The following is a 27,894-nucleotide window of genomic DNA, read 5'->3' as shown; positions in this document are numbered from 1 at the left end:
CTCTTTCGAAGAACCACGGCGTAAGAGCGTGAACTAGAGTCTACGCTAAAGTCCCGAGGTTCAAATAAAGACTCTCCATCCAATTCTCCGGTGAAACGGTGGTTACTTGGACGGTAGCTCCTCACCGAAAGAAACAGCGATCGTACCATAGCCGAAACCAAACAAAACGAGAATTTCCAAGACACCGCAGCACAAAGAGGAGCATCTTGTGAGCGAGGTCAAATTCTTAGTGCGGCGCCGAAACAAGCAGACGCAGAGCAAGCGCGCCGCGGGTGGCGGGCGCCTTTCCTCCGGCGAATGGGCGAGGGCGACGGACGCTCCTTCCCTGAACCTGACCCCGAAGCTGCTCGTATATAAGGGCGCGGAAGTCGTTGCACGCAGGTCCTACTCTGCCGGCCGATTTTGCCTACAGGTTCGGACGGCCATGAAGTCGCTGCTGGTGAGTGAACTCGCTCTTGTCCGGCTCCTCTTCCGGTCTCTCGCCCGGACCAAGACCACCTAATGACGAGGCCGCGTCCTTTCACCCCCAAACGTCGTCACTAGTGAATCCACGGGCGGGGATTCACTAGCGATGATGTAAGGCATCGTCTTCTCGGTGGAAAACAGTCAGTGACAACAGCTGCGGGACGAGGCGATCATCTTATCGCTAAGCAGCCAATGAGATTGAGGCATCGGCCGATAAGAAGGCCGAAGAGCCAATCACGAAGCAAGAAGCGTGACCATAAGGAGTCAGGCCCTTTCTAAGGTGGCAGATAGAGGACAAAACGAGAGAGATGTCAGAAAAACGCAGAGCTCTGGTTGGAATGATTAGAGCTCGTAAAGGAGAGGCTAGGTGCCGCTGTCTCGACTCGCTCATCGGGCGCGTTTAAGTGCCTTCGAGAAGAGACAAAGACAGCTAGTATTGCGCTCTCGTCTCCTCCTCTCACTTAGTTTCAACGCGTATAACTGCAACGAGGCGTACACTGCCAAGTCGCCGATGTCGTCGTCATCAACGAGTGCACTTCATTAATGTAGGGCCGGGCAGTGAACCGCCGCTCACGTAATCGCCGGATTGCGGAAATGGCCGATAAGATCAACCAGGCGCCGACCGATCGCCGCCTAATGGAGGGTCGGTGGCTGAGTAGCGGAAAGTGGAAGTTCTCGCTGCAGAACCCAGGGTTCCTGACTTCCATCCCCACCCCTGCCCGTTTCGATTTGAATGAGCACCGTGCAGGCATGCGGTCGTGTATCGATATACGATGCGCTTTTAAAGTCACCAGGTTAGCGGATGGTACTGCACCGGTTAAATGTATCATCTACAGTCGGTAACCATGACGCCATACTCTGGCAGGCTAACCTTACGCCGTCTAATCATCTAACGTCTAATATGGTTCATTTTGTGTTGGTGTTTACTCCGTGGGATTACGGAAACGGGAACGACAAAGCACCAACCGGGAGTCCTAGACAGTCACTGATAGCCGAAGAAATGCAGGACGTGGTGAGAACATCTTATCCTTAGTCGGTCGTTCCGATAGCGATACCCAACACTCCGCCGGCGTCTTTGCGCGTGCATGGTATCGTTATCTGAGGTCCAAAACAAACTATTAAAGCTCCTTATCGGTCCGCAGCCCATGAGCCTGTGACATTTGCCGAAGAGCGAATCGCGGGGCAAGCAGCGTGACCATAATAAGCAACGCCCTCGTACACACTGACTAATGTGCCAATGAGCCCTATGTACACCCCGCATTACATATCAAGAGCCGTCGTTACGCATTCAATTGGCCTTATTCGGAAGCGTTGCTCGGATTAACCGGCGTCCGAAATCGAGTGCTAACGCAGCTCTCAGTAAACTCGAATCAGCGCGCCGTGTCTGGGACAATGTGTATGACATCGCAGCTAAGTACGCAGTCTGTCTCACCTTGGCCACGTGGCCTGGGCCAAATTTTAAGCGACGTCATCGCCATCGACTGTTTCAGAAATGGGGGTCGTATCGCCGTTCATCTCAAGAGATGACAGCATTTGGATAAGAAAGGTGAAATGACCGTTGGGGAAGCCAGGGACACACGCGTAATGAGTCGCGTTAAATGGCTCGAGTTTTCTGTGTGCTTTCCTCGCCGACCTTGAAACATCGCTAGGTTAGGACCGCGAGCCTGGCGAACTGGTTGCGCACCTGCGCGAATAGAGACGTTGGGTTGCTGACCCACCACCGATAGCTTGGCCTATTATGATCACGCTTCTTGCTTCGTGATCGGTCGGTGTTCTTATCGGCCCATGACGTCATCTCATCGGCTTCGAAGCGATAATAAGGTTCCGGGAACTCGTCACTCACGGGTTTCTTAAGTCATCATTGATTAGAGTGAACAGACCTTTTATTAATACGACGGTGTTTTCTTCCGCGTGGTGGTTTGCAGACAAGCACCAGGAGTGTAGGCCTCGGGCATTCGCATCGATTGCTGGGGTCGGTGGAGCGCGCAAAGGGCTCCTTGAGGCAGTGTTTTCCTTCCTCTTGAGCAGACGCCCATGACGCCGGCGAGCTTCGGGGTCGGCTTGAAATGCTCACAGAGGCCGACGTTCCTTCCGGAATGCCCAAGGGCGAACCAAGGGGCATTGTTGCCAAATGGGGAAATTCGTCACCGGATTTTGAAAATCTGGGGAAATTTTCGAGCCCTTGGTGTTTTGGTTAGTGAAGGACCGCGACACCAGACAAAATCTGTTAAAATCTGGGGGAAAATGCGTCGTCACTTCACGCAAATTAGAAAGGCTCTACCGGTGCTGCTATAAAGAATTGCCATTGCTTGGTTAGGGTGGAAAATAAAATCATGATTGTTTCGAATGAATCGAATAAATCATTTATATTTAATTTAAATCATATTTATTTTGAATCAGATTACTTTGATTCAAATCACTGTAGCTTGAAAATAGTGATTATTTACCCCTAGATGTATTTTTCAACATAGTAGACTGATTGATCCATTCGTTTGATCATTAATAGCAATGCGGAAGAAAGAAGCACTGTAAATGGACAGTCTAATTAACAACTTCTTATTGGAGTAATTCGCGTCATACTAGAACAAAGTATCATATGTATTTGTAGCTAATTAAAAAGCTTTATTTATTTTTATTTAGCGTTTTGACTTGAAAAAACTTAAGACATTACTTTTCTCGTTCTTTTTTTTTTTTTGGAAAAAGGGGGGGGGGCATTTTGATATTGTTTTAGGAAGTTGTTACGTAAGTGGAAAACGAATGGAAAGTAGAGATCAAACTCAACGCTCCGATTTGTTCAGAAGAGTGCTTATTTTTTCTCGTGTTCAGCCTTAGAGAAATCTTCCTCGCTTGATATTTTTTTTTTTATTTAAATACAAAACATCTGTTTTGTATTTGTATCTGTTTTGCACATAGGCATAGAAAACATCAAATGATAGACATGTACGGTAAATATAAAATATTTTCGGGATGGGTTTTGTGAAAAAGCTTCGATTTAAATCGTCATAGTAAAGTTGGTGGCATTTAAATCATACTCATTTATATTCTCCACCCTGTAGGTGGCAAAAGCCGTTGCTCAATTACAGTAAACACTCTAATCACTCTAATCTCTATAATCACTGATAACTTAAGAAACGCGATTATCTTATTATCGCTTCGAAGCCAATGAGATCAGATGATCGGCCGATAAGAACACCTACAAATCACGAAGCAAGAAGCGTGATCATAATAGGCCAAGCTATCGGTGTGTCTACAAGACCGAACACATCGTTCAGATTGGTCAACAACCCAACGCCACAGATTGAAGAGACCACACAAAGAAAAATATTTTACTTAAAAGCTATCCACCAGGGAGTACACAAAATGATTCTTTGTAATTTTATCAAAACGTATATGCTAAAAAAAAAAACTTTTTTTTTTGTCAGGCAATTAAATTTCGGAAGAAAAAAAAGAAAAGCATTTTGCGCAGTGCATAAACTATGAACCAAAGTATTTTTAGGTGCCATTGAAAGGAGCATTGTGACGTTTTCTCTCCGCTGGTCCGTTTCACCGTGCTTCCGTCTCGGTGAGCTCGTTGAGAAGTATGGACGTTTGCCTGAAACTGATCAGGTTAATTTATGTCCTTCCTAAACTATGCGTTCTGAATACGGACGTTTAATTTTTTTAATGCATTTTTATGTGAATATAATTGTACGGTGAAGTATGCTTAAATTTCTACGAGTCCTCGGTGTCGCGACCACTTTCCCATCTTGCGACGCTGTTGAGAAGTGTACGGAAGGCCTTATCGGGGAATTTAAAACACGGTACCCAGATGGCGGAACGCCGATCATAACCTATGCAGGTAAGGGATTTAGGTGCCTCTTTTGATGCTTCGCCACGAAGAAGAAAGGACTCCGGAAGATCAAAGCGTGGGGAATTGAAAGTGGGTAAAGCGTCATATCGGTGACGGCGTAAAGAGTTTAGAGCACCCTACTGGCGCTTTCACAGGCGGGAAAACGTTTCGATGGAGTCGCCAATGGGCTTGCACCAGAAGGTTCTGCACTATCGGATTCGGACTCCCCAAGACTTTCGGAAACACCCGTTCTAAAACAAAAATACACTCCCCTCCAAAAAAAAAAAATATATATATATATATATATATATTAATTAATGAATATAGCAACAATATGTTTCGATTATTGAGTGCACGTTTTCTCGAGGCAAACTGTCGTTTACATCTGCAGTTGTAAGCGCCGAAAGTGATTGAGATCTGAATAGTGTTTCCGTAAAGTTGCTTTCTCCTCAGCGATGAACGTGTGGATAAAAGCCAGCTTTACGGCAAGTCACTTGCGAAGTTGAACGATTCGCACGGCGATGCGTTTCGAGTGAACTTACGCGTGGTCTACGGACGCGAGAGTGTGCGCCCATGCGCTTCCGTGTGCGTCTGTGTCCTCGCTCGTGTTTGTGTGGCGTCTCCGTGTGCTCGTCTGCATGTCCGTGCGTCGGTGAGCTCGAGCACTTCTCTACATCCGAGTGCGTGCAACAATGGTGCCCGGCGTGTCTACTTCCCCGCTGAGCACCTGGATAACCAAACCCCGCGGCCAAGGGAGAGCGCTCAACGAATAACTACGCCTTCGAGCGTTTAAAGCAGAAAATGGAGAAATCAAGTCTTCGGTGTGGTACTGAGCACGGTGCTTCACCTTGTCTTATCGTGCTCGTTGGCCCAAAATAGGAAAAGCACGCCTACATTTGAGGTCCAAACACTTTTTTACAGCGGAGCTGTTAAGAGCTAGTTTCCCCTGTTTCGTGTCTGTGGACAAATAAATCTCGACACAACACTCCGGACGGCTAGCGCCATCTATGAGCGACGATGGCAACCAGACAACCGGCTTGCCGGTTGTCTGGCTTCCGCCGTCGCTCATAGATGGCGGCGCATAGTATAGCTCCGCTTCTCTTCCTTCTTCACCAGAGTGAAAAGGCTGAAAGTTTTGTTTTGTTATATCACGTCGTTCGCCGAGATTTCTCTTCCAATAGCAGTGACTGGTTAGAAGTGCTCTGCTGGAAAGTAGGCGGGTGAGTAGACTTTTTTTTTAAAGTGAACATATTAGACTCGTTAAGCTTCCAAGTCATTCGTCAGCCTACGTTTGACAAAATATTGCCTAGTACGGTTTGCCAGCGTAGCCTATCTTTAAAGAAAAAAAAAAAAAACTGTACACCGTTCTACACTTTACCGCACCAGTAGAGACACGTAGTTCGAACGAGCCAATAGGGAGTTTTAGTAGATCGTTTTCAAAGGCCCGCTACCGCTACGAGAGCGCGCATCAGAGCATGCATCGAAATGGCAGCGCGAGCTCCCGCTACGATTAGCGTGACCTGAAAACACGATCTACTAAAACTCTCTACTATGTCCGCACGACGGCACCGTAGGCTCCACTGAGAGCTCCAAGTTATTTTTCGTTTACCTCAGGTAGCTTCAGTCTTCAGTTTTGTATTTGAGTGAGTGCCGGTGATCATGCGTATTACGCTGCATTACGAAGCGCCACAAGGGCCAACCACTATGACGTACAGTCCTAATCACACTTGTCTATAACGCGCGAGCGAACGGCTTTCTCGGGGGAGCGCTGGACTGGTGGCATTCGCGGAAACTAAGCTAGTCACGTGGCGCAACATGGGACGGCCCGCTCGAGGGGTGTCCTGCCCACTCTATCGGCTTGATAAGCGATAAAAGTAAAGTGCTTTATGATATATTTTTGTTTTTTGATGACGAAATCGTTGATACGCCTTCATGCTTTACTCTGTTCATTCATTGTTCGAGCAATGATGTTCGTGAAAAGCGTGCGAGCAGCCTTCCGCGTTCGCCGCCAGCTGATAGAGTGGGCAGGACGACACCCCTCGAGCGGGCCGTTCCATGTTGCGCCACGTGACTAGCTTAGTTACCGCGAATGCCACCAGTCTAGCGCTCCCCGGAGAAAGCCGCACGCTCGCGCGTTATAGACAAGTGTGATTAGCACTGTACGTCATTGCTCAAGCACCCCAGCAGCGCAGGTTGCACTTGCAGGTCGGAGCGCTATATCCGGGTCCCGTCATTGCCTAGACGTCCTGCGAGGGCGGTACACTCTGCAAAAAAGTTCGCTTTCCGGCAGAACAGAGAGGTAGCCAATCGTGGCAAACAATAAAAAGCATCCCAGCAAATGACAAAGCTCGGAAGACCACTAGATCTGAAAAGAAAAAAAAAAAAAATGTACGCGGGGACAGTAAGCGGAGAATTACCTTTTCTATAGAGTGCAGCGAATCGCTCCCAGCCCTCTTCAGCGTGCAGGTAACCAAACCTTGCATTTATTTATGTTTATTAAGGAGATACGCTGTGTACAGCTACGATATGGCAATTCAGTTTACGAAGTCGGCCGTCATTTGTGAGAAAGAAAAAAAGTAACAAGAACTTGTGATTGAGCATTTCGGTTAACAATGCCGTGCAACTGTTTCATGGGTGTTTTTTGTTGTTGTTTTTTTTTGGGGGGGGGGGGGGGGTAGCATTGTAGAACAAATAACAGAGCGTAGTTCCTATGATATCGTTTGAGGTATACGAGAGCAACGCGAAGAGGGCAGAAACGCCCGAGATCCCGTGTCTGTGCCAGATGTGCCGGAAAAGTGCGCTCCATTTAGGTTCGGATGGTTGCTCCGTCGTGAGCGTGCGTTGTCATTTGCTTCGGTTACCTAGCTTTGCGTTCGCAAATGTTCACGGGTGGTAGGCGTACGAGCACTGCGTGAAACGCGTTCACGTGGACGCGTTCGATAGGCCCTGTTCGTTTCTAATTGTGTGCGAGGTAATTAACCTCGCTGTTGGGTCGCTAATCGTTCGAGATTATTTTTGCATTTTCACGCACGAACGACGTCCGGCTTCCTGATGGTGGCGCGCCATGTACGGGGAGATAATGTGCGGTCGATTAAATAATCGTTAGGCTCGCTGCGTCTAAGATTACACCCGCCACACCTTTCTTTCTTGATCTAGACATATATTTCTTCTTTCTTGGCTCCTCGCTCGACGAGCACCTTCCAAGACTACCACGTAACTTTATTTTTTTTTGTTCCTCAATGTTGATTTTGTTTGCGTAGACGTAGTAGCAACGCCCGAGTAAGCCGACAATAATTTCTCTTCCGGCTCGGCATTGATTTTCATCATCATCATCTCGATCATTATCATCATCAACATCTTGTCTTCGTCAGCAGTTGTCAAATGAGCCATTTTGCAACCGTTAAATTTAAAAGCAATTAGCAAGAAGGACGACATTTCATTTATATTTGTACTCTTTTTTTATTAGGACGAAACATTAGGGGGCAAAAATGTTTGCACACGCTACCTGACAAAATTTGACAATTTCTTAAGAAACCGATTTTTAGCGGTGGCTCGGAGAACCACTTTTGCAAAAAGGCTTTCGAAGCTCATGTAGCTTCGATGCTTCGATGTTCTTTTTTTTCGTCCGTCTGGTTGATCATGTACGCTTGCCGTACGTTTCTCTTCTCAATTATTTCCTGGTTGTTGTTTTTTTATTGCGCCATCCACGCACAATTGAGGTTCTCGACTCACGCCTTGCCGCCATTTTTCTTCATAAGCCATACACGCTTTTGCTGCAAGGTGCACAGCAGCTAACGGTCAGTTCAAGAAAACATTTCTCAACCCTCAGACAAACGAACGACCACAAAAGCATTGAGATGTCATCATTTCAGAATTGTGTGTTCACAAACCGCTTGCAAAGGTACGTGTAAAGTTTAGAGACACGGGGAAAATAATAAGGCTTAAAATTTTTTTTTTTGTCTCTTTGGCTACTAATGATTGCAACAATGTTTTCTTTAATTACAAAAAAAGCAGAACAAAAAAAACATTGCGGTATTTTTTTTTTTTGCTCAACCCTAATATTAATAAAATAAAAAAAAGGGTCTTACACAATAATTCACAGTTCCTGTGAAAACAAAAAAAAACAAAAAAAAAAACAGCATTGTGCATCTTGTTTTTGTCAGCGGATCTGAGATTCGTCTGCGAAAATCTGAAGAAACAAAACCTCGTAAATGGCTAGGATTCTGCTTGACGATGCTACTCCTCCAACACTCCGCAGTTAAAACAGTTGCTCTCAATTTATGAATGAGCGTCGTATACTCACCTGAGATTGAGTGATCGCTACTTGGAGTTAGCAGCGGTCCTAATGTATACTGGCTAAATCGCTCATCCACTGCGTGAACGGGTGCCGCCATACCTCAAAGGCAGACCAGCAACATCTCGCTGTCGGAACATTCAACGTACCAATTTGCTTCATTCTTAGCCTTAACTTCCAGAGCCGATGTCACCGGCCTAAGCACTCCGACCTTAAAGAGTTGGTCATAACACAACCCGGAGACTGTATGTATAAGCAAAGGACGACACACGTGAAAACGGAGACTTTTCGCGTGGGGGTTGTGTCGTGTCTGGGGGTTGTGTTATGTCTAATCTTCACCAGTTCACTGCGAGGTCCCAGGTATCGGTTCAAAGAACGTTTCTTTACTGGCCACCAACAGTACCTCTGAAAGCCCCGCTGTTTGGCTGGCTCGAATTGAAGTCAGACGGTCGTTTCCCGCTCCTTCTTCCTAACGACGCGTTCAGAGCGACTTGATGAGGAGCAGAAATACAAGCGTCCTGCGACGAGTCTGCAAATTAAAGCGAAACGTGAAACAAAACAAAAAATGCAACAATAACAGGTTTAAATGCGAGGTTAGAGCCATTAAATGAGCTACGCTTAGAGTATCGGTACTCTGTTCCCTGGTATTGTTGCGGTCGCCGCCATCATTGGTGCTTAGTACAGAGCAAACACAACTTACGAACGTCATGACTAAAAAGTACGACTTCCTCGGAATTGGATTCGGTGTTAGGAAACTCACGTAATATTGCCACGCTCTGTCGCGAACTGTTCAAACATTTGTGGAGGGCGAAAAGGCGTTTCCTGTGGTTTCAGATAAAGCATTCAGATAACTGGCAACCATGATTTGGAAGCCACAATATGGACATGTGTCGTTACTCTGAAGCGTAGCTTATTCAGTCTCTAGGCAATACCATAAAACCCTCGCATGCTATCGTTCCAACAAAATTGTTGCTGCGCAAGCAAAAAAAAATTATTAAAAGGTATACAGAAGAGGTTTCTGACCTTACAATGTCCTTTTAAAGCAACAACTTCAAAAACGTTCCAAAAGCCGAGGTAATTCGCGATTAAATAAGTACACTCTGGCTTAACAGAACAGAGAAACAAAACAAAAATATAATGATGTCGCCTATGTAGGTCGAGAAACATCTGCATTCTGTGTTGGTATTTGGTTTTTATTCATAAAGCGCTAACTCAAGCTGTATACACAGGAAATTAGAAGAAAAAAAAAGTTTTGTGCTACGTTTTTCTATAAAACTAGGATCGAAGTCAAATCGCCGAAGGCTTCGCCTCCCCTATTCACTGACGGGACAAGAGGTGCGGTGCATCATTTCGGACTTGCCGGCATTCAGCAGGCGCTCGTTGCCTCCAGTCGTCTTTTGGCTGCGCGCACACACTCCAAGCTCGCGGGGCGCCGAAATCTTATCCAAGGTAAGAAGCTCGCGCTGGAGGCCTGGCGACTTAAACTTGGCAGAAAGTTGCTTTCATTGTCTCTCGCTGTCTCCTTTTTTTTTTTTTTAAGCTATTTTTGCTTTTGGTTATTTAGCCCTCATTGCGTTTCAGATTCCCTGGAAATTGTACAATAAGTTAGCACCCTGAAATTGAGATAATATTATTTAAAAAACTATTTAGTGCAGTATATTTATGAATTCAGTTTTTGTTGCGTTAACATTAGGTGCATGCGCTGACCGAGAATTGGTTTGGAGCTCACACGTATAAAAAGTTATCAACGTCGCTACGGGATGGCGCCACAGTTCCACTGGCTGTGGAAAATGGCTAGGAAACAGCTTCTGCAAGAGCCAACAGATAGCGGCGGAGTGTATATTTCGAGAGGCTTGGCGATAGGACGCGTAGCAACAGAGGCCGCTCTGGATTGGCCGGCTACGAGGGGTGACGCCGTGACGTAACGTTTAGCAACAGAAGATCGCCGGCGCCGTCCCCCTTCGCCAATTTCGGCGCCGCCCATTGAGGGTCGGTGTGCGTATCACTAAAGGCTCGTTCACACAGTTGCGTTCGAGTGCAACCACTTGCGTCTCCTTAAGACTGCTTGCGTCGAGCTGTTGCTATGGCGACCGACGAGCCAATGGGGAGGCGCTGTGCTGCACGACGGAATGCAGCGCAACTCGGTCGACGCAACTGTGGGAAATGACGTCACGCGTGGAATGGAAGTGATAAAAAACATGAAATGTAATGCGAATTAAAGGTCGCCGCGTGTCTCAAAGGATTTCACTTTATAAAGTAGTTTGAAGGGCGGGATTCGATTTCACGACTCTTCGGTTACGAGCCAGACACGCTACTTTATTTACATAGAGACCTGCATCGCCTTTGGGCATTATAGCAGGGGTGAGTACATGAGATACATTCAATTCTAGCAAAAACATCGAAACACAAACGAACTTGTATATACGTTAAACACATCCTTAAATAGCCAACCTATTCCATTCTTCTATAGTTTTTGGAAAAAAAGAAAACGCAAAAACATCAGTACGGCAAAAGTAAAGTCGGATTTTGTTCTGGTGGTCCGCCTTTCCCGATATATAGAGAGGTTCGTGCAAAAACATTTCCCGACTGATTAAGAGGTGACTGTTATATATATCATGTAAAAATTTCAACATAAACATTTTTCTGCGTTCAATCAGTGATTCCCACTTTAAACTATTCTTCGTGGTGGTGACACTTGCCCCGCGTTGGTAGTCATTTAGAACAAATGTAGCAGACTAATTTTGAATTTTTTCCAGTTTTCCATTAGGTTATTGTGGTGGAGATCTCACACAACTGCTGCATATTCAATACAGGGGCGAATAAACGTAAAGCACACATTTTCTTTAATTTTGCATGAACCCTGTCTAAAATTTTGTCGTATAAAACTAAGCATTCGTATAGCCTTCAGAGTTATAATCTCCACATTACTAAACCATGCCCGCTTTCTTTTCTTCTTCTTCTTCTTTTTCTTTAGTTTTAGGTTGAAATTACACGGACATACAATTCTCAGGTTCGCTGACATTCGCCAAACATACACAATGCCATCTCTGAATGCGTACCGAGACCTATACATGCACACCAGCCAATCCTTGACTGGCGTAGAGTAATCAAACACGTATTAAAGTAACCCGGGCGTCCAGCACTGGCAGCCAATCAGGGCTTTCTTCGAAGGTTCTGTAAACTTCACTAATTTTACGGATGCCTTGGGAAAAACAGTGACACACTGCCCGCGCGTTTACGTCTGCGTGTCGTACAGCCATACGGCTCAGCCAAATACTGTTGAGCCCGATGACCGTAATTAAATCGCAAGGAACAGGGTCAGTGTTGTGTACCGGCAAGAGACGTATCCCGTATGCACTTAACGGGAGGTTTTTTTTTTTCAAGGTTCGCTGGAGAATGCTCCAATAAAACAGAGTATCCCAGCAATCCAGGAACACATGCTCGATAGTTTCTGGTGGCTTAAACAGAAACATTCACGGACCATGGAACACAGACACCCTTCGCATAGCGCCATGTTTTGACCGGGAGTGTCCCGCTATGTAAATTACAAAAAAAAAAAAAAAAAAAAAAAAATCTTCATGTTTGTTGGGATTATACTTTTCTTTGCGTAACAAAGTACGTCTTGATTTGGATACGCACTGTATAGGGCCGCAGAACACAAACCATTTCAATATTCCGTAAGCCGTTTTCGTCAAACACTGCACGAATATTCTACAGAAAAACGCGCGGCTGAACATCTATAGGCCCAGTCACGCCGTCGCTACACGAAACCACGAAATCGGGCAAGGCCCCCACACAACTGAACCCGAAGAAACGCCCGTGAAAAGGGATCACTTTGATCACGTAGAAAAATTAAGCGATTTACTACCCAACGAAGAAACAAATGAGACAAAGAAAAACCCCGGCAACTTACACGTCTAAACAAAGTATCCCCACCGGTATAAGCTCCCATGAGGAGGCCCACACGTAAACAGCGAAAACCCGATGCAGCCTCTGGATGGAAAAACGTGAACTTAGAGAAGGTACCCTTGCTTGGCGGCGAAAAAACAAATTGCAAATAGTAGCTTGTGCGAAAATTGACAAATGGCGACAACCGTTCTGCTTTGTTTTCTCGCGGAGTCTGTCAGATTCATCCCCCCCCCCCCTCCCCCCAAAGAACCGTTGTCCCCGTTGTGCTTTAAAGGTACACCCAGACAGAAGCATATGAGAAGGCGATGCGAACGGGGCCCGATGACGCTATCGCGTACCACTCTTAAAGGTGAGGCTTAAGCGTCCTCCAAGTTTTTTACCCTCCAGTCAGGATACTTCCTCTGCTGGTGCAAGCACGTGCAATGCCAAGCTTCTATGCAGTATGCAAATTAAAGCATAACCGCGTGAGTAGCGCGTGCACTGCCCATATTGAGGAGAAGCGCCCCTGGCGAGCTTCTCACCGTGAATTGAAAATACATGGCAGAAGAATCTTAAGGCAATTATCATTTTCCTAATTTCATGTGTTCAGTAACTTTCGAAACAGTTTAAATGATATCGGAAATTAAGCACGAAGGTATCCGTAAACAAAGGCCGGTGCAGGGCACTTGGTCCTCCATGAAAAAAATTGTAATTACTAAGGTCACGCCAGTAAAGGTGACCTTTGACCTCTTCCCCCCCCCCCCTCCCCCAGAAAAAAACAAAACAATAACGAAACAACAAATAACCAAAGGGACGAAATGAGTATGCAATGCGATAGAGGTTTACGTTTGTTATCAGCAGTTATTTTATTTACATATGCACAGACCGTAACGGTGAGGATGACCTTTGACCTCTCCTCGGAGGGGGATTGGGTTGGGGGGCGAAGAATACATTGGTTGTGTTGTTGCGTTGTTCTTGTCGGAGATTTTTTTTTTCTTTTTCGGTTGATATCATTTGTGCTTTTGTCACATTTTCGTCGCCCTGTTTGAGGTATCTCGAGCCCGACTGGTTTCAATAAAAAAAAATATTTTTCTTTGTCTTCTGGGCGCTCTCTTTTTTACTATTATTTTTCTCTTTCCAGCCGCCTAAGCCAACACCACCGAGATATAAATTCGTAGTGCTGAATTTTGGACGTCACGTATCAAGGCCACCGTGGATCACATATTGGGCGGTGCGTCACGTCAGCGTTTGGTTGGAACCAACGTTAGTTGCAACTCACGTTCATTCAGTCGAAACACGCAGCATTCGTGTACATTACGTGACCCGCGCTGAGGCTTTCTATCAACGTGGTGTTAACTAAGCTGCCTCAAAAAAATTAAAAGAATTAAAATAAATTGCTCGCGGATTTTTAGTTTTCAGATTAGGATCGCAATCGATTATCCACTTATTCTCACCAGGCTTCCACACTACCATTGGCTATCGAAGATTGGAACTCGCTACCTCCCAACATTGTTTCCATAAATGATACTACTAAATTTGTTGATTCCATTATTCTCTTTTTATCTAATTTAACTAATTAGCTTGCAGTGTTATATATGTGTTTACTGACCTACTTTTTGTTTTATTGCCACCCCTGTGTATAAGGCCACGCAAGCCCCCGAAGAAAATAAACGATGACGATGATGATGATTCCTACCTAGTATTCTGAAGACTCGTTGCCTTCTAAGCGCCGTGTAACTGAGCTGTTTATTACACGTGTAACCTGTGATATCAACTAGTTTCTAGTCCTCCGCTAGAGCCTGCCCGATGCCTGCCCTTCCTTGGTTCGGCTCACAACCCAAAATTTGTCTCTCGCTCATTTCTTTGTGAACGGCGTCGCTTCCTAAATGCCGGTTCATTAATGATGATGGTGAGATGCGAGCATCTGAGACCTCTCGTGCTTGACTTGCGCGAGCGTATATTCACACGCACACACACACACACAAACACACACAAATATATATATATATTGTGAGGACTACGGCCGGGCGTTGGCCAGGCGAGGCGTTGAGGCGAGGGCGGGGCCAAACAATCGAATAAAGGTTTATTAACTGGCAATAATTAAGAAAAGGTACGAGGCGCTGACGCGCCACATGGCTCGGTCGCGCCAAAACAGAGAGCAGGCCGGAACACTTGTTCGGCCAGGCTTGACGGTAAGGGTTAAAAGAGCGGGCCGTGGTAGGTGGCGCTAGTAGCTCGCTCACAATATATATATATATGTGTGTGTGTGTGTGTGTGTGTGTGTGTGTGTGTGTGTGTGTGTGTGTGTGTGTGTGTGTGTGTGTGTGTGTGTGTGTGTGTGTGTGTGTGTGTGTGTGTGTGTGTGTGTGTGTGTGTGTGTGTGTGTGTGTGTGTGTGTGTGTGTGTGTGTGTGTGTGTGTGTGTGTGTGTGTGTGTGTGTGTGTGTGTGATTATTGGGGGCGCGCCAAAGTTACCACTCGTGAAGCAGGTGCAAAGCTAGCAGTGGCGGAACGCGATAATGGTCTAATCATCCGCGTTCCGCCACTGCTAGCTTTGCACCTGCTTCACGGGTGGTAACTTTGGCGCGCCCCCAATGTTTCCCACGAGCTTCAAGTCATTATAGAAAGAGTTGATTTAGTTGACGTTCAGCAAGTTTCTAATTGGAACCATATGTCTATTTTCACTAATTGAAAAGTTGATTAACGAATTTTAATAAATTAGTCCACTGATCTTTACGATTAGCCCCCTATGCTATGTCCCCCAGCCCGCAAAACTCACCTGCACAAGCGGCATAAGTGTAACTTTCACGGCTTTTTTTAAACAAATCTGTTAAGCTTAAAAAACACCATATATATATAGAGAGAGAGAGAGAAAAAAAAACGAAGCGCACGATGACGAAAAGTATATACGAAAAAAAAACGCACCTGAGACGGTTGTTGGAGTTTTTAAAACATATTATTGGTAAAGTGGGTTGACGTTTCGGCCCGAGACAGACCTTTTTCAAGACTGGCACATGAGCGTCAATCTGACCTATATATATATATATATATATATATATACAGGGATGGGCAGTATTTCAAATACTTTGTGTATTTTGTATTTGTATTTAATTATAAATTGGGTAATGTATTTGACGTGTGTATTTAAATACTAAAACGTGGGTATTTCAAATACAATTGTAATTAAATACAATTTGGCGGGCGAAAATACATTAAATGCACTGTCCAGAGCAGCAAGAAAACTATGTTGTGCACCGAATACAGCGTCTCTCAATCAAGCACAAGCGTTTAGTGACTTTGTGATTACGGTGCTAGTCCAGGGCAAGAATAATGACAAAATCGACGTTCACAGGCAGACTTGCTAAATAAGTGCCTGTGACAACTTGTGATGCTCTCCAGCCTGATATTCATCCATATTTTTGCCTGGAACATTCTAAATGCGCGGGTCGTCCAGATTTTCGTAACTGGTGCGGTGCGAGTTGCAACAATAAAAAATTCTCTAGCTAGCGCTGCGCGTCTTGGTCGTCACGTTTCTCTGTTGGTCTATACCAAAATGTAATCGACAAAAAAAGCAGCTTGAAACTTTGTACTTTTTTCACCTATTACGTCCAAGCTGATTACATTTTTTTGTGATTATATCTATTACGTTACTAGAGCCTCGCACACTAACTCCCGAGTGTGCGATGCAAAATTAAAATGAGATACCCAGAAACCCGTTGCGGGTGCCCTGAAGTCGCTGACGCAAATTTTGAGGAATGTATTTGGAAAAGTATTTAGAGCAGACCAAATACATTTGGTAGTATTTGTATTTTGTACTTAAATGCTTTTTTGGAAATGTAATTAGATTTGTAATTAAATACATTTTTTGACGAAGTATTTTGTATTTGTATTTCGATACATATTTGCATGTATTTTGCCCATCCCTATATATATATGTGTATATATCTATTTACAAACGTGATTTTAAGTTAATCGAAGCGAAAGTTAACATCGGTAGTAGATCGGTTTACAAATTTCAAACTGATCTGTAACGCTGGTGACAGCCATGTGCTGCAGACTGATGGCATATTGGTCATTTTATTTTTTCCTAGATTTTATTTTGCTGTTTTAAGTGGCCACTCTCTGGCATCTCTCGAAGCACTCTGGTCTACTTTTTTTCCAACGCCACAAACTCGCGCGGGTGAAGAAAGCGAGGAAAGCTTGGACAGCCACAAATGCGAGGACACCCACGTTGTTCACGAAAGGGAGCAGGCCCCTAACAACTCTGCAGAGAAAAAAGAATTAAGCTTCTAGATAAAATGTGTCGAAGAAATTAAGGTTTAGTTCTCCGGAATTTTTCAAAGATCCAAGTAAACAGCGGCGCACGCGGGTGGGGAAGAAAGGACCAACAAAGTTGGCGTGAAGGAATGGAGGTCAATGGAGCACAAACTTCCACCGCATGTGTGAAGCGATTAGAGGAAACGAAAGATAACGACAAAAACTGGAGCCAGCCTTTCGTCCCCTTTTAGAGAATGTGGTTTTGAGTTCCACGTGCTAAGTGGCCGGATGTCAGCGTTCCATCGAGAGAGCGTCCGGCGTAATGGCGTAAACACGCGCGGTGCCCCGAGCTTCGAGCCCAAGGTTGAGATGACAGAGAGGACATAGCCCGAATCTGGTGACTCGAAGCGCTGGCTTTGACACACACAGGCAGAAATATACGGGTCTCATGGGTATTATAAAAAGCCCCTCGATAAAATCTTTATTTTTTTTTTTTTTTTTTACCAAATTATGGTTGCGGAAACGCGCAAGACACGTGCCACTAGCGGAGGCTCCGCGGCCATTCACTCCCAAGGGCAGATCATTTCAGTGCTGCGCCGCCCTTGCCTTCCAAGGTCCGCTCGAGACGCGAGCTTCGTGCACCTGTACACTTGATGATACTTGCGAGACAAACGCAAACACATCGAGGAAATAATAATTGGGGTTGTGTGGATATTTATACAGCGTGTGGTTGGTCAGCCATTTCAAAGTTGCGACGAGTCATTTCTTCTGCAGATGATCAATTTAGCCAGTGCAGTACAAGCGCTGGCCTGGGCTCTTTCACGTGCATCACGCGGTAGTGATACACGTGCACGACCGCACGTCGGCACGATGCTCATCCAGATCGAGACGGGCAGGGGTGGGCATTGAACAACACATCGAGGAGCGGCATAGTGCTTTTCGTTTCAAAGCAGCCACCTCGTGCTCTCGTGGTCGCTGCTTTGAAACGTTCTTCCGCAGAACGAGCCCTCGCGCTAGAAATGCGCGTCTCCAAGCCAGGAGCGCGGACTAGCTCGCGTTTGTAGCTTTGGCTGCACTCTCAGCTGAAGGGTAAACGGAGTGTATACAATTATTTTGAGGTCATTCTTCTTTTATCTTTTTCTAAATTTGTGTTATCGAGAACCCTGCGAGTGAGACAGTTTTGTGGCAAGATATACGTAATACAAAGATACAAAAAAGAACCAAGAAATGGGGCGCACGGTCATTTGGTTGGGCTACTTCTCGAGGAAAAGGCGGTGGCGTTTGTTGTAAACCGGAAGGTGCGAAAAAGCTCGGATATTTAGAAAACGGGCTCCTGAGCGTGCGCCCTCGGTACGCACTTTCGGGACTGCGATGAATATGGAAGAATGCTCACGTGTTCCAATATCTGTTGACTACGTCAGTCGTTCGAACTTTGCAGTGACATCATGCCCCGAAAAGCTCACTTCCTTCTACATTAAAAAAATGAACCCTGTCAGCTTTCCTATTACGCGCAGATTTATGTACTGCGGGAAGGCACCCTTGAACGCAGCGTCCAGTGTGTACAGAAAGTCTGGAGTAGCGAATCGTAACAACAGGCTGGCCGCACGCTTTATTGAGTATCTCTCGTTCGTGTGCTTTTCCTGAATGTATACACAAAAGGGCGCGTCATCTAGTAGCTGCTGAGCCAATTATACGAGTTCGCCATTGTTTGGGCGCGATACTCTGAGCGCCTATTGGACCCGAAGGCTACGTCAGATTTCGGCGAGGATTCGGATCCAATCACACGCTTCGTGTCCATGAAATGGTGACCGCCCATGTTGCCGGATGGCGTTTTCGAAAGAGTCTATTGAACAGACTAAAGCTGCGAGATGCACGTCTTGACGCGCGAACACGTAGCTCGGTCGTTTTTCCATGTAACTTGTACCGGTACAACGAAGTTTTAATACTTTTGCGTCGACGCGTCTGCTCGCCAACTCCGGTGCTGGCTCCGGAAGACAAAATCAATATCGTGAGACCCATTGTAATTGACACCGAGCTGTTGCAAAATTTGACAGTGTAAGACCAAACAGGTGGGGTGCGCTGACGGCAATTGCAGAGTCCCCTGCTTGCAGATAATTCCGGACTGCTGGTATAGTAGAAGTCATATATATCACTCTAAGAAATGCCTGCGCGTCTACTTACCCGCGAAACACACGAGGAGCCAATCTCTGCTCTCTACGAAATCAGCTCAGCGAATGATGAGGCGGAACATCCGTTTAGACTTAAAAACAGAGTCTGCGCTGTGGCATCACGCAATGCTAAGCGTCCTGCTTGCATTGTGTAATGCCACAGGGCAGGTTCAATTTTAAGGTCTAAACGGATGTTCCGGATCATCATTCGCTGAGCTGATTTTTTAGATTGCAATGATTGGCTCTTCGAGTGTTTTGCGGGTAAGTAGACGCGCAGGCATTTTTTAAAGTCTAGGGTTCATTTACGAGAGCACGAAAATATCAACCTACTTGGAGATGCTGATTTGCTAAACCAAGGCAGTATTGGGCAGGAGATTGAACTATAGGAGGCGCTTTATCGAGATTGTTGTCCCCACAGCCCGGTGTTTACTAACACAGCATAACAAAGAAATGGAACCTCGCCTAGCACGGTCTGGGCACGCGAGCGCTTCGCTCTGACCAGTACAGCCTCCTCTACACTCACAAAGCCTGGCAGTTCGACGACGGAGCCATAGAGTGCCCGGTCGCAGATTTAGAGCGCGAGGATCTGATAGCATACATCATCAGAGAACCATTTCTCGGGGAGCCTGGGCGTCAGCGCACAGCTTTTTCAGCGGCGAGGACTCGAAACACACTTTCGGGTCCTCGCGTCTCGCCGCAGCGTCTCGCGGCAGCGGCGAGACGCTGCGTTTCGGCGTCTCGCCGCAGCAGGGCGCCAGTCACATGGCTCTCCTCTCATCCGTTGTCTGCTGCACCACCTTTTCCATTTATGCGCCCGCTTTTCGTGTCGATCTGCCAGGCTTTGTCAGTATATAGGAGGCTATGCCAGTACTCTAGTCGCACTAGGAGCGGCCTTCGAATCGTCATCTTCGATTTCTCGGATCAAAATCAAACAATAAAATACGGTTTGTTGTCCCACAGCTGAAGCGCACCGCTAGAGGCGTGACTGTTCGATCTCCTCCCCCATTTGTAAAGACAAAAGAAAAGAAAAAAAAGGCAAAGAGAACACACTCAACGATGAACACAAGATGCGAAACCGCACTTTAAGAACAGGCATCTGCAGTTGACGCCTTTCGATCTAAGTGGGTGTCCCCGACCGCAGGCACTGAAGAAGAGCGCTAGTTACTTCGTAATTTTTTGCTCCCTACGTCCAAGGACTCAAAGTACGACGGAGTCCAGTAGTGCCTCAACTATAAATGGTGATCGAATACTAAATTGTTTTCTATTAGAAAGCGCATTGTGCGCAGTGAATAAGTACAGGTTCTGTCGCCGAGCATTTTGGAGATATCGGTGAATCAACTTGGACGTTGAACTTTCCAAACGCTTCCGCAACAGGGCTTTCCGCATCATCAGGATTGTCACTGCTCACGAAAGATAATTGAGATTTCGCTCCAATCAAGCGAATGTGGCGTCAAGCGACTGCGACGGAGGTTATGTTTTCCTAGTTAGACGCTACTTGTCTATATTATTATTTACCTCAAGAACTGTAATAAAAAAATAGTCCGAATCCTCGCGGAATGTTACTAATCCCCCCTATTTGTTACATTTTAGAATAGCTTTACGTTATTTTATCAAGATGTACACGTTTCAAACGACGAAACCATCGTTTCTCCCTTTGACAAACAAGTCTTGTAAGAGCTACTTCGCGGTTCGCGCAGCGCATGAGCAATGCGCAAAACTCGTTCTTTTCTCGATCTGACAACGAGTTCTTGAGTACCCTTCGAAAGGAAAGGCAAAGGAAGAAAGAAGCGCAGAAGGCGAAGTCATCAAGTACAAGTGTCCAAACGGCAATGTTTGCCACGTAAGAGACGCGCGCGTGCTGCTCGTTCCACTGGACTTGGGTGTCGGCTATCTGCGGTGGCCATCGGCGAGCGATGCGCCGGGCCACGGTTCCCACGAACGTCTCCCGAACTGGGTCAGACGGGGCGGCGAGGAGGCCGGGCCACCGCCCCAGCCAACTCCTCAAGGTGAAGGCCACGTCATGGCCGCCGACGGAAGGGAGGGAGGCTCTTCGACTTCCGCCTAGGTCATGCCTCTCCGGTCCTAGTCGGGGCGGGAGAGGGTGGGCCGAAATCCGGCTCCTCTTTTTCGCAAAGAGGAAGAAACCAGGTCGTTGGCTGCGGTTGACTGCTGGGGGGTTCTCCCCGCCGCGTGCGAACCAGGAACGCCGTCGATGACGTCTTGCCGAGATAACCCGGATTCCCGATGGCGATGTCGCTGCTGCGATCCTCCTCTCCTTTTTCATTCGGGCTTTGTGCGGGGATGTGCCGCTGCTCGCGCTTGCAGCCTCTCGGCGACGCGGTTCGGAGTGGCCCAAAAATGGTCGGCCTTTTCGGGGGCAACCACCTGCGGCTCTTGCATCCTTACGGCTAATGCATTATACAAGAGGCAATCTCCAGACAATGTCCGATCCTTCCTTTCTATGGCGGCCTTGTCACATTGGTCGTACGAAAGCTGTCTTGTTGATATCTTAGACGCATACAAAGCACACGTGCTTCGAACATGCGTGACGCGTGTCCACAGCTAAACCTGTCATCGTGTATGTAGCGAACACTGTCCTTTGTTTACTGATTACCAGCTGAACGTTATGAAAAGCGACGAAGAGAGAAAGAAACACAGCAGTGTGTTTCTTTCTCTTTTCGTCGCTTTTCATAACGTTCAGCTGGTAATCAGTAAGCAAGGATAACCAACCGGCTCAGCTACAGGCCATCACTACTGTCCTTTGTACGATGTATATAAGCTAGGGTGCCTTCATGTGCGCTTCGCATAGAGTGGTGCCAACTGCCTGTTTCCCTTTCCCACACCCTCTTCCACCGCCATTTTGTTCCTCTTATTGTTTCACCGTGCGCCGGAAAGTGGCCTTTGTGTCCATCGGTCCTCCCATCTAAGGGGGAAAATGCTAATCCTCCCTCCGTGGGTTCCACAACGCTGCTCCGAACTTGTGAGATAAGGTGCTTGTTTCCGGGAGGGTTATAAGCCCCACGGATTATCGCCGAGAACCAAAATGGCTGCTGGTTTGTCGGCGAGTGGTATTACAAAGGGTGTCATCACCACAGCAAAGCGCACATGAAGGCTCCCTAATATAAGCAGTAAGACTGAGGGTGTGATGAGCTGGGACTCGATGGTGCAAACACAGTGGCCATCGTTCTGCGGAGGCATTTTTTTTTCCTTTACCGGTGACACGGGGTAGCGGCAGATCGCAGAGTTTTCGCTGAGGAACAACAGATGAAAAAAAAGAAAAAGAAAAAAATCAATTGACATGGAGACAAACCGGCCGTCGGACACAAAATGTCGTACTCCGAGGGTAACGGCTTTTCTGTCCCCACCGGCGATGCTTTTATGCGAGTTTTACGACTTTCCGAGATTCGAAGTCGTAAAGTCGCGAGTTGAACGAACAAAACGGAGGACCAGTTTAAGGAAATAAACCACACGGGGAGGGGGGGGGGGGGGGGGGGGGGGAGAAGAAGAAAAAAAAACTAGACTGACAGGCAGCGGCATGGAAGAGCTAAACTCCGATTTGGACAACCGTCTATCAGCAGTCATGTTACCGAAAGGGACGCGAGTACTTTCGGCACGGGCCTTTTCCTTCGAGATCACTTGCCGGGAATTTTACGTTACGTTAAATTCTTTTTGTTGCGTCAGAGATTGAATATTTATCATCTTGAAGTGCCGCTCAATCTAAAGGGAACTCATCCACCAGAGTCAGGGAGTTAAGGTGGCGATGCGACGTCGGAGTGCAATGAAATAAATTAGTGGGACATAAATTGAGGCTCTCCAACTCTTACGCAACTTCCTAAAAAATAAGTGCGGGCGAGGTAAAAAAAAAGTTATTTCAAACGCTTTTAATTTTCAGAGGCCTTTCAGAAGTCGCAAAATTTGCTCAACAAACTTCGTTAAAAAAGCAGACTTCCCGATTTTTGTGAATTATTTAAGGACTTACGAATAAGATGTCATGTAGATGCCTTCTGCCTTCTGCATCCCAATACTCATCAGACGATAAATGTTCCGATAAGTGAGCACTGAATTAATCACAACATGTACGCCTCATTATCTTGCCTTTTACGTTGATAGTCGATATTCAAGGAATGCTTTATAAGGTTTTTGTGCCGTATCTCTAGCGTGTAGGGCGACAAGCACACGCAGGCAAAGTCTAGAAGACACGGAAGCATATAGACGCCAACTAAGACTGCAACATCAGGGTGCACTTTCTGTGTTTGGTTGGAAAAGGAGGCAATAATTACACACCGGCATAAAAATGAACACAAAGTGACCGTTGCATTTCTGATGTTGTTTGATTGGTTAGGTTGCTGCTAGCATCTGCAATGCTTCAATATATGGTTAAGAAAAGTTTAACACGAGTGACAGCGAACGTCCGCAGAAAAATCGTACAGTGAAACCAGTGACCAAGCTGCAGAAAACGCACCTAGAAAGCCCCTCCCACTGAGACGCCAAATGTTGAACAAAACATTTGGCGGTCACGAGCGGCTGAAACGTCATCTATACTCGCGCCGAATTCGCTGTTCAGCGTTTAGCGTTCGACGTATAGGTGTCTCTGTATGAACAGCCCTGAACACAGTGTCCGAAGCTGGCTGGCAAACGATGAGCGTCGAAGCATGGAGGCGGTCGTCCTACCATGAAGCGACCCGAACTGCTTGAGATCCGCATCCTTGCTTTGAAATGGAGGTTCCGGGAAGGTATAGCTTTTCTGAGCCAGCACTGCTTCGTTGCGTTGTAAGCAAACGAAACGGAACACTTGGGTGTGGGTTCGGTCGCGTCCGGAAGCTTCTCCGCAATGTAGCGAAGCGCACGGAGAAGCCTGCCGTCTGAGAAAGCGAGCGGGCAGGATCTTCGCAATAAGCGAGCGAGCTCGGACCGACCTTTTACGACACGCATCACAAGTTACTTTTGACCAGTCGATTGTTGTAATAATGTATCTACATATTATTAATAAAGCTAACTTAAGTGATCTTTTTTTTTAGTTAGCAATGATGGAAGTGGGATTGAAAAAGGAGTGATTTCGTTAAAGAATATCTTCGTCAATTACCTTTACGTCTTCATGGTTAGACAAAGTCTCAGTGTGCGGTTCATTGTAATTGTAATTAATTACCCTTTTAGAGTACATACACTACGATATCATAATTACCGTTTTTATTAGGCTCGCCACGAGAGTATAATTACCGTTTTTTGATTACGTTCAATGCGAGACTATAATGACCCTTTTAGATTACATTCGCTACGAGATTAAGGGCCATACATTGATGGACAACTGAAAAGAGTTCATGACCCACGTATGAAGAAGCTGATTTGAAGATGAATGGAAACCTTCGCGGTTAATCTAAAAATACAATTGACGCGTATGTGTACCGAAATTTGGATTTTTTTTTTTATTTCTTCCCCTTCTCAGATTTGAATGTTGCTTTAAGATGGACAGGTTAATGAAGGAAATATAAAGATGTAAATGTTGTTTTTGGTACAAAAACATTTCTATCAATAAATTTCAAATCGCAATTAATTTTTTTTTAAGTAAACACAAAGAATAAATTGAATCTTACAAATGAATCTCCCGTTGGGGTTTCCGCTTTGCGCGCTCATTTTCGACAGCTCTCATACCCAGAAGAAAGAAATGGAAGCACGCAGGCGTGCACGTTTCGTTGTTCGGTATTACGTCAATGAATGACAAATGATGATGAGGCGGTGAGTTAACTGGAGAAACTAAACGTTTACTGGGGCGAACTTGTGCCCACAACAAAATAGAAAAAGGCTGGCGTCGCAGGCGCCGATCTCGGCGAAACAGCAGGATCGAGCGCTGGGGCGAGACTGACTCCGGCTTGCCACGCGGAGCCTCTTTTGTACACGCGTGGGCTTCTGGAACATTCGGCGTAGAAGGTTCGGCGCGTAGAACATTCGGACCTCGAATAAGCGAGAAAATTCTGGACAACACCAAACGCGGCATTTACGGAAATAACAAAAAGGTGCGTCCACTCCCAGGCATCGAACCTCGACCCTTTGCACGGGAGCCAAGCACGATAACCATACGGCTACGAAATGCTTTCTTGGCTAGCTGCGCCCTCGGCAATATGGCCCGATATTCCTGGTACCGGGAAGATTAAAAAAAAAGAGTATCACGGCAGAAGATTCCACGCACTTGGCCAGCCGTGGTTCGCCTTATTACAGCAGCACTCAAACCTTATTATAGCAGCACTCAAACCTCATGTTTAGAACACCCGGTGTACTATTTTTGGAAAAGAGGTGCTTTGAGCGCCTTCACTCTAAGGCGCTTATTTGTTCTTATTGGCAGCCGTAGGTTCTTGGCACGTTATAATAGACATGTTCCGTGAAAGCGCTTGAGGCTGTCACCATTGCGCGTGTTGGGTTTGGCCGTGCTGTGGTCTGAGAGCTGGTCGGGGAGCTGGCGCTTGGCGAACTCTGACTTTCGCTTCCCGGGCCGTTGCCTGGAATTGTCACTGAACAGCCACAGGTAACAGTCCAGTTCCTCAAATTTGGCTGTGATAAGTTTGGCTTCTCCTACAAGTTCATATTTGGGGTGTGGATATTGAGACAGCTGAGTATTTGTTCTACGCAGTATTTACGAAATATGTGAAAATGGTTTCCTGGTAACAGCCGTTATATATAGGGTGGTCCAAGTCACCAGGCTCCATCTAAAGTGAACCGCAAAAATCGACATCTGCACGTCGCAATCTAAACTTCGCGTCAAAGGTGTATTTTACAGGTCGGTTTTTTCTTGTAAAATTACAAAGCGTAGATTTCTTTCTGTAAAAAATAAGGCCAAGCAACTTGCCAGGGCCTACGACGGGCAGCTACGCGGAGGACAGGGGTCCAGTAGCGGGGTGTGTTTGGCGTTCGTGTTGATAGATGGCGCTACCTCCTTATCGCGACGGCTCGGGGTCACGGTGGTTTATTAAAATGAACATAATCTTTTTGAAATGTAGCTTAGGTTAAAAAATACATGCGGACAATAAAAGCAAAACTTAAAGTAAAAAACACGTCTGCATAACGACGGCGCTTTTGCTGCCAACGGATTTCGTCTGCGTGTCGTCTGCTTTCTTTCGCTGGTCGGCTGCACCTTCGGACGCTGCTCTCGACGCCATCTATCAATACGAACGCCAAACACACCCCGCCACTGGACTTGGTCGTCTGGGTTGTCGCCCGCCGTTGACTCTGGCAAGTTTCTTGGCTCTATTTTTTTACAGAAAGCGAACTACGCGTTGTAATTTTACAAGAAAAAAACGACCCGTGAAATACACATTTGACGAAAAGTTTAGATTGCGACGTGCAGCCGTCGATTTTTATGGTCCGTTTTAGGTCGAGCCTGGTGACTTGGACCACCCTATATATATCACTATCTAGAAATATTTTGTTCTTAATTTTTACTTACGTTTTTTTTATATATATAATATTTAGAGAAAATACCAATTCTCTATTAAGGCCCGTTCACATTCTTGCGACCGAGTAAGACTGAGAGAGACCACATCGGTTTTTAAGCCTTTTGCGACTTCTTAGTACCGGATGCGATGCAGCGGAGCTGGTCCTAAGGGATCGCAAGAGGCTTAAAAACCGGTCTGGTCTCTCTCGGTCTCACTTGGTCGCAAGAGTGTGAACGGTCCTTTAGTTTATCGTGGGAGAGGAGAAAACTCAGTAAATTTATAAAATCAAAAGCAAAGAAACAACAAAAATTATAACAGCCATAACATTAAAAGCGAAAAAGGTGTGCGGGGAGCTCTCCCCTTGCTGAAGACCTCGTGTTTATTAACGCTGTTATTAAGTGTTAACGAACGATGTTCGTCAGAGATGGACTCGTTTTTCAGCAAGTTATTTTTTCTTTATATTTTAAGCCCCCAGTGTCTCCGAGAAATAAGAATTTCGAAATCTGGATAGCACCAAGAACTCTCGTTTTTACGCCAAAGTGTTCATTGACGTTCGTGCAGGACTAAAGTGGAAGCTCCTTCCAGCTCTTCCCACCTCAGCGGAGCGAGTACTGGAGAGGCCTCTTCTTCAGCGCTCGCTCTGCTTAAATGGAAAGAGCTGAGAGGGGGTTCCATTTCACTCTTAACCTGTGATCGACTATTGGGAAGTGTTTACATATATTCGTGCAATAACAATTCAGCTACTCTAAAGACCGAAAGACGAGAAACGGCCTTGTAGTGCATACGAACGCTTGTTCCTTTTCTCTGTCCCAGGTTCTGCTGTTCCTGTGTCCCGTCGTGTACCAGTGCCGCGCCGAGGGTCCCAAGTCGGCGTCGGCCCCTCCGCAGGGCACCTCGGCATCCTTCCGGCAACAGCCGCAGCAGTCCCCGACGCAGTTCGCGGGCTACCCACTCAACTCCGTGTACGGCCTCACGTACCAGGGCAGCTACCCGCAGCTCGCCTCGTACCTGCAGAGGCCCAACGGTCGGCCCTCGCTGGGTTCCCGCCTCCGCAACTTCATGAACTCGCTGTTCTTCCGGAGGAACCAGCAGGCGGGCGGCTTTTACTCGCCGCTGCCGGTGTTCAGCTACAAGCCGCCGGCCAACAAGCCGGACCTGGTGCAGTCCAAGCCGGTTCTGTACTCGGCGTCGACGGCCAACCACAAGATCCACTTCCCGGGCTTCCAGGGCACCAAGAACTACAAGGACACGCTGACGGCGGCCAGCTCGTACGCGCTGCCGCACGCCTACCTGTCGGGATACACCGGCAAGGTGTACAACAACCTGTACGGCACAAACGGTTCTCATCTCAAGTCGTACGGGAGTAAGGGCTTCAACACGGGCTTCAAGGCCTAGTGAAGGCCCCTGAATAAGGAAAGTAGCGACATCATCAACCTCCTCCTCTGACGCGCACACTTTTTATTTTTTGCACTTTCGGACTCGCGCATGAACGGTAGCGCCGTCTGGAGAGCTTCAAGAAAATGGGCGGCCTACCTTCGCTAATTTCCAACTGGAGCAGGAGCTCAGTCCA

The 27,894-nt window shown here is 46.5% G+C and overlaps 1 protein-coding gene across 1 annotated transcript; it reads left to right on the top strand.

Annotated features, from left to right (window-relative positions):
* The first annotated feature begins 384 nt into the window (after positions 1-384).
* On the top strand, positions 385-27,719 carry LOC121046157. The gene is made up of 2 exons (XM_040500046.2): positions 385-439; positions 27,138-27,719. The coding sequence occupies exons 1-2, from the start codon at positions 425-427 to the stop codon at positions 27,717-27,719; spliced, it is 597 nt and encodes a 198-aa protein (XP_040355980.1). The 5' UTR covers positions 385-424.
* The last annotated feature ends 175 nt before the right edge of the window (positions 27,720-27,894 follow it).

Source organism: Ixodes scapularis, unplaced genomic scaffold (genome assembly GCF_016920785.2).
Source record: "Ixodes scapularis isolate PalLabHiFi unplaced genomic scaffold, ASM1692078v2 PGA_scaffold0__279_contigs__length_252992795, whole genome shotgun sequence".
NCBI classification, from domain to species: Eukaryota; Metazoa; Arthropoda; class Arachnida; order Ixodida; family Ixodidae; genus Ixodes; species Ixodes scapularis.
Note: the sequence above shows the minus strand (reverse complement) of the source record. Positions and strands in the feature narration are given on the sequence as shown.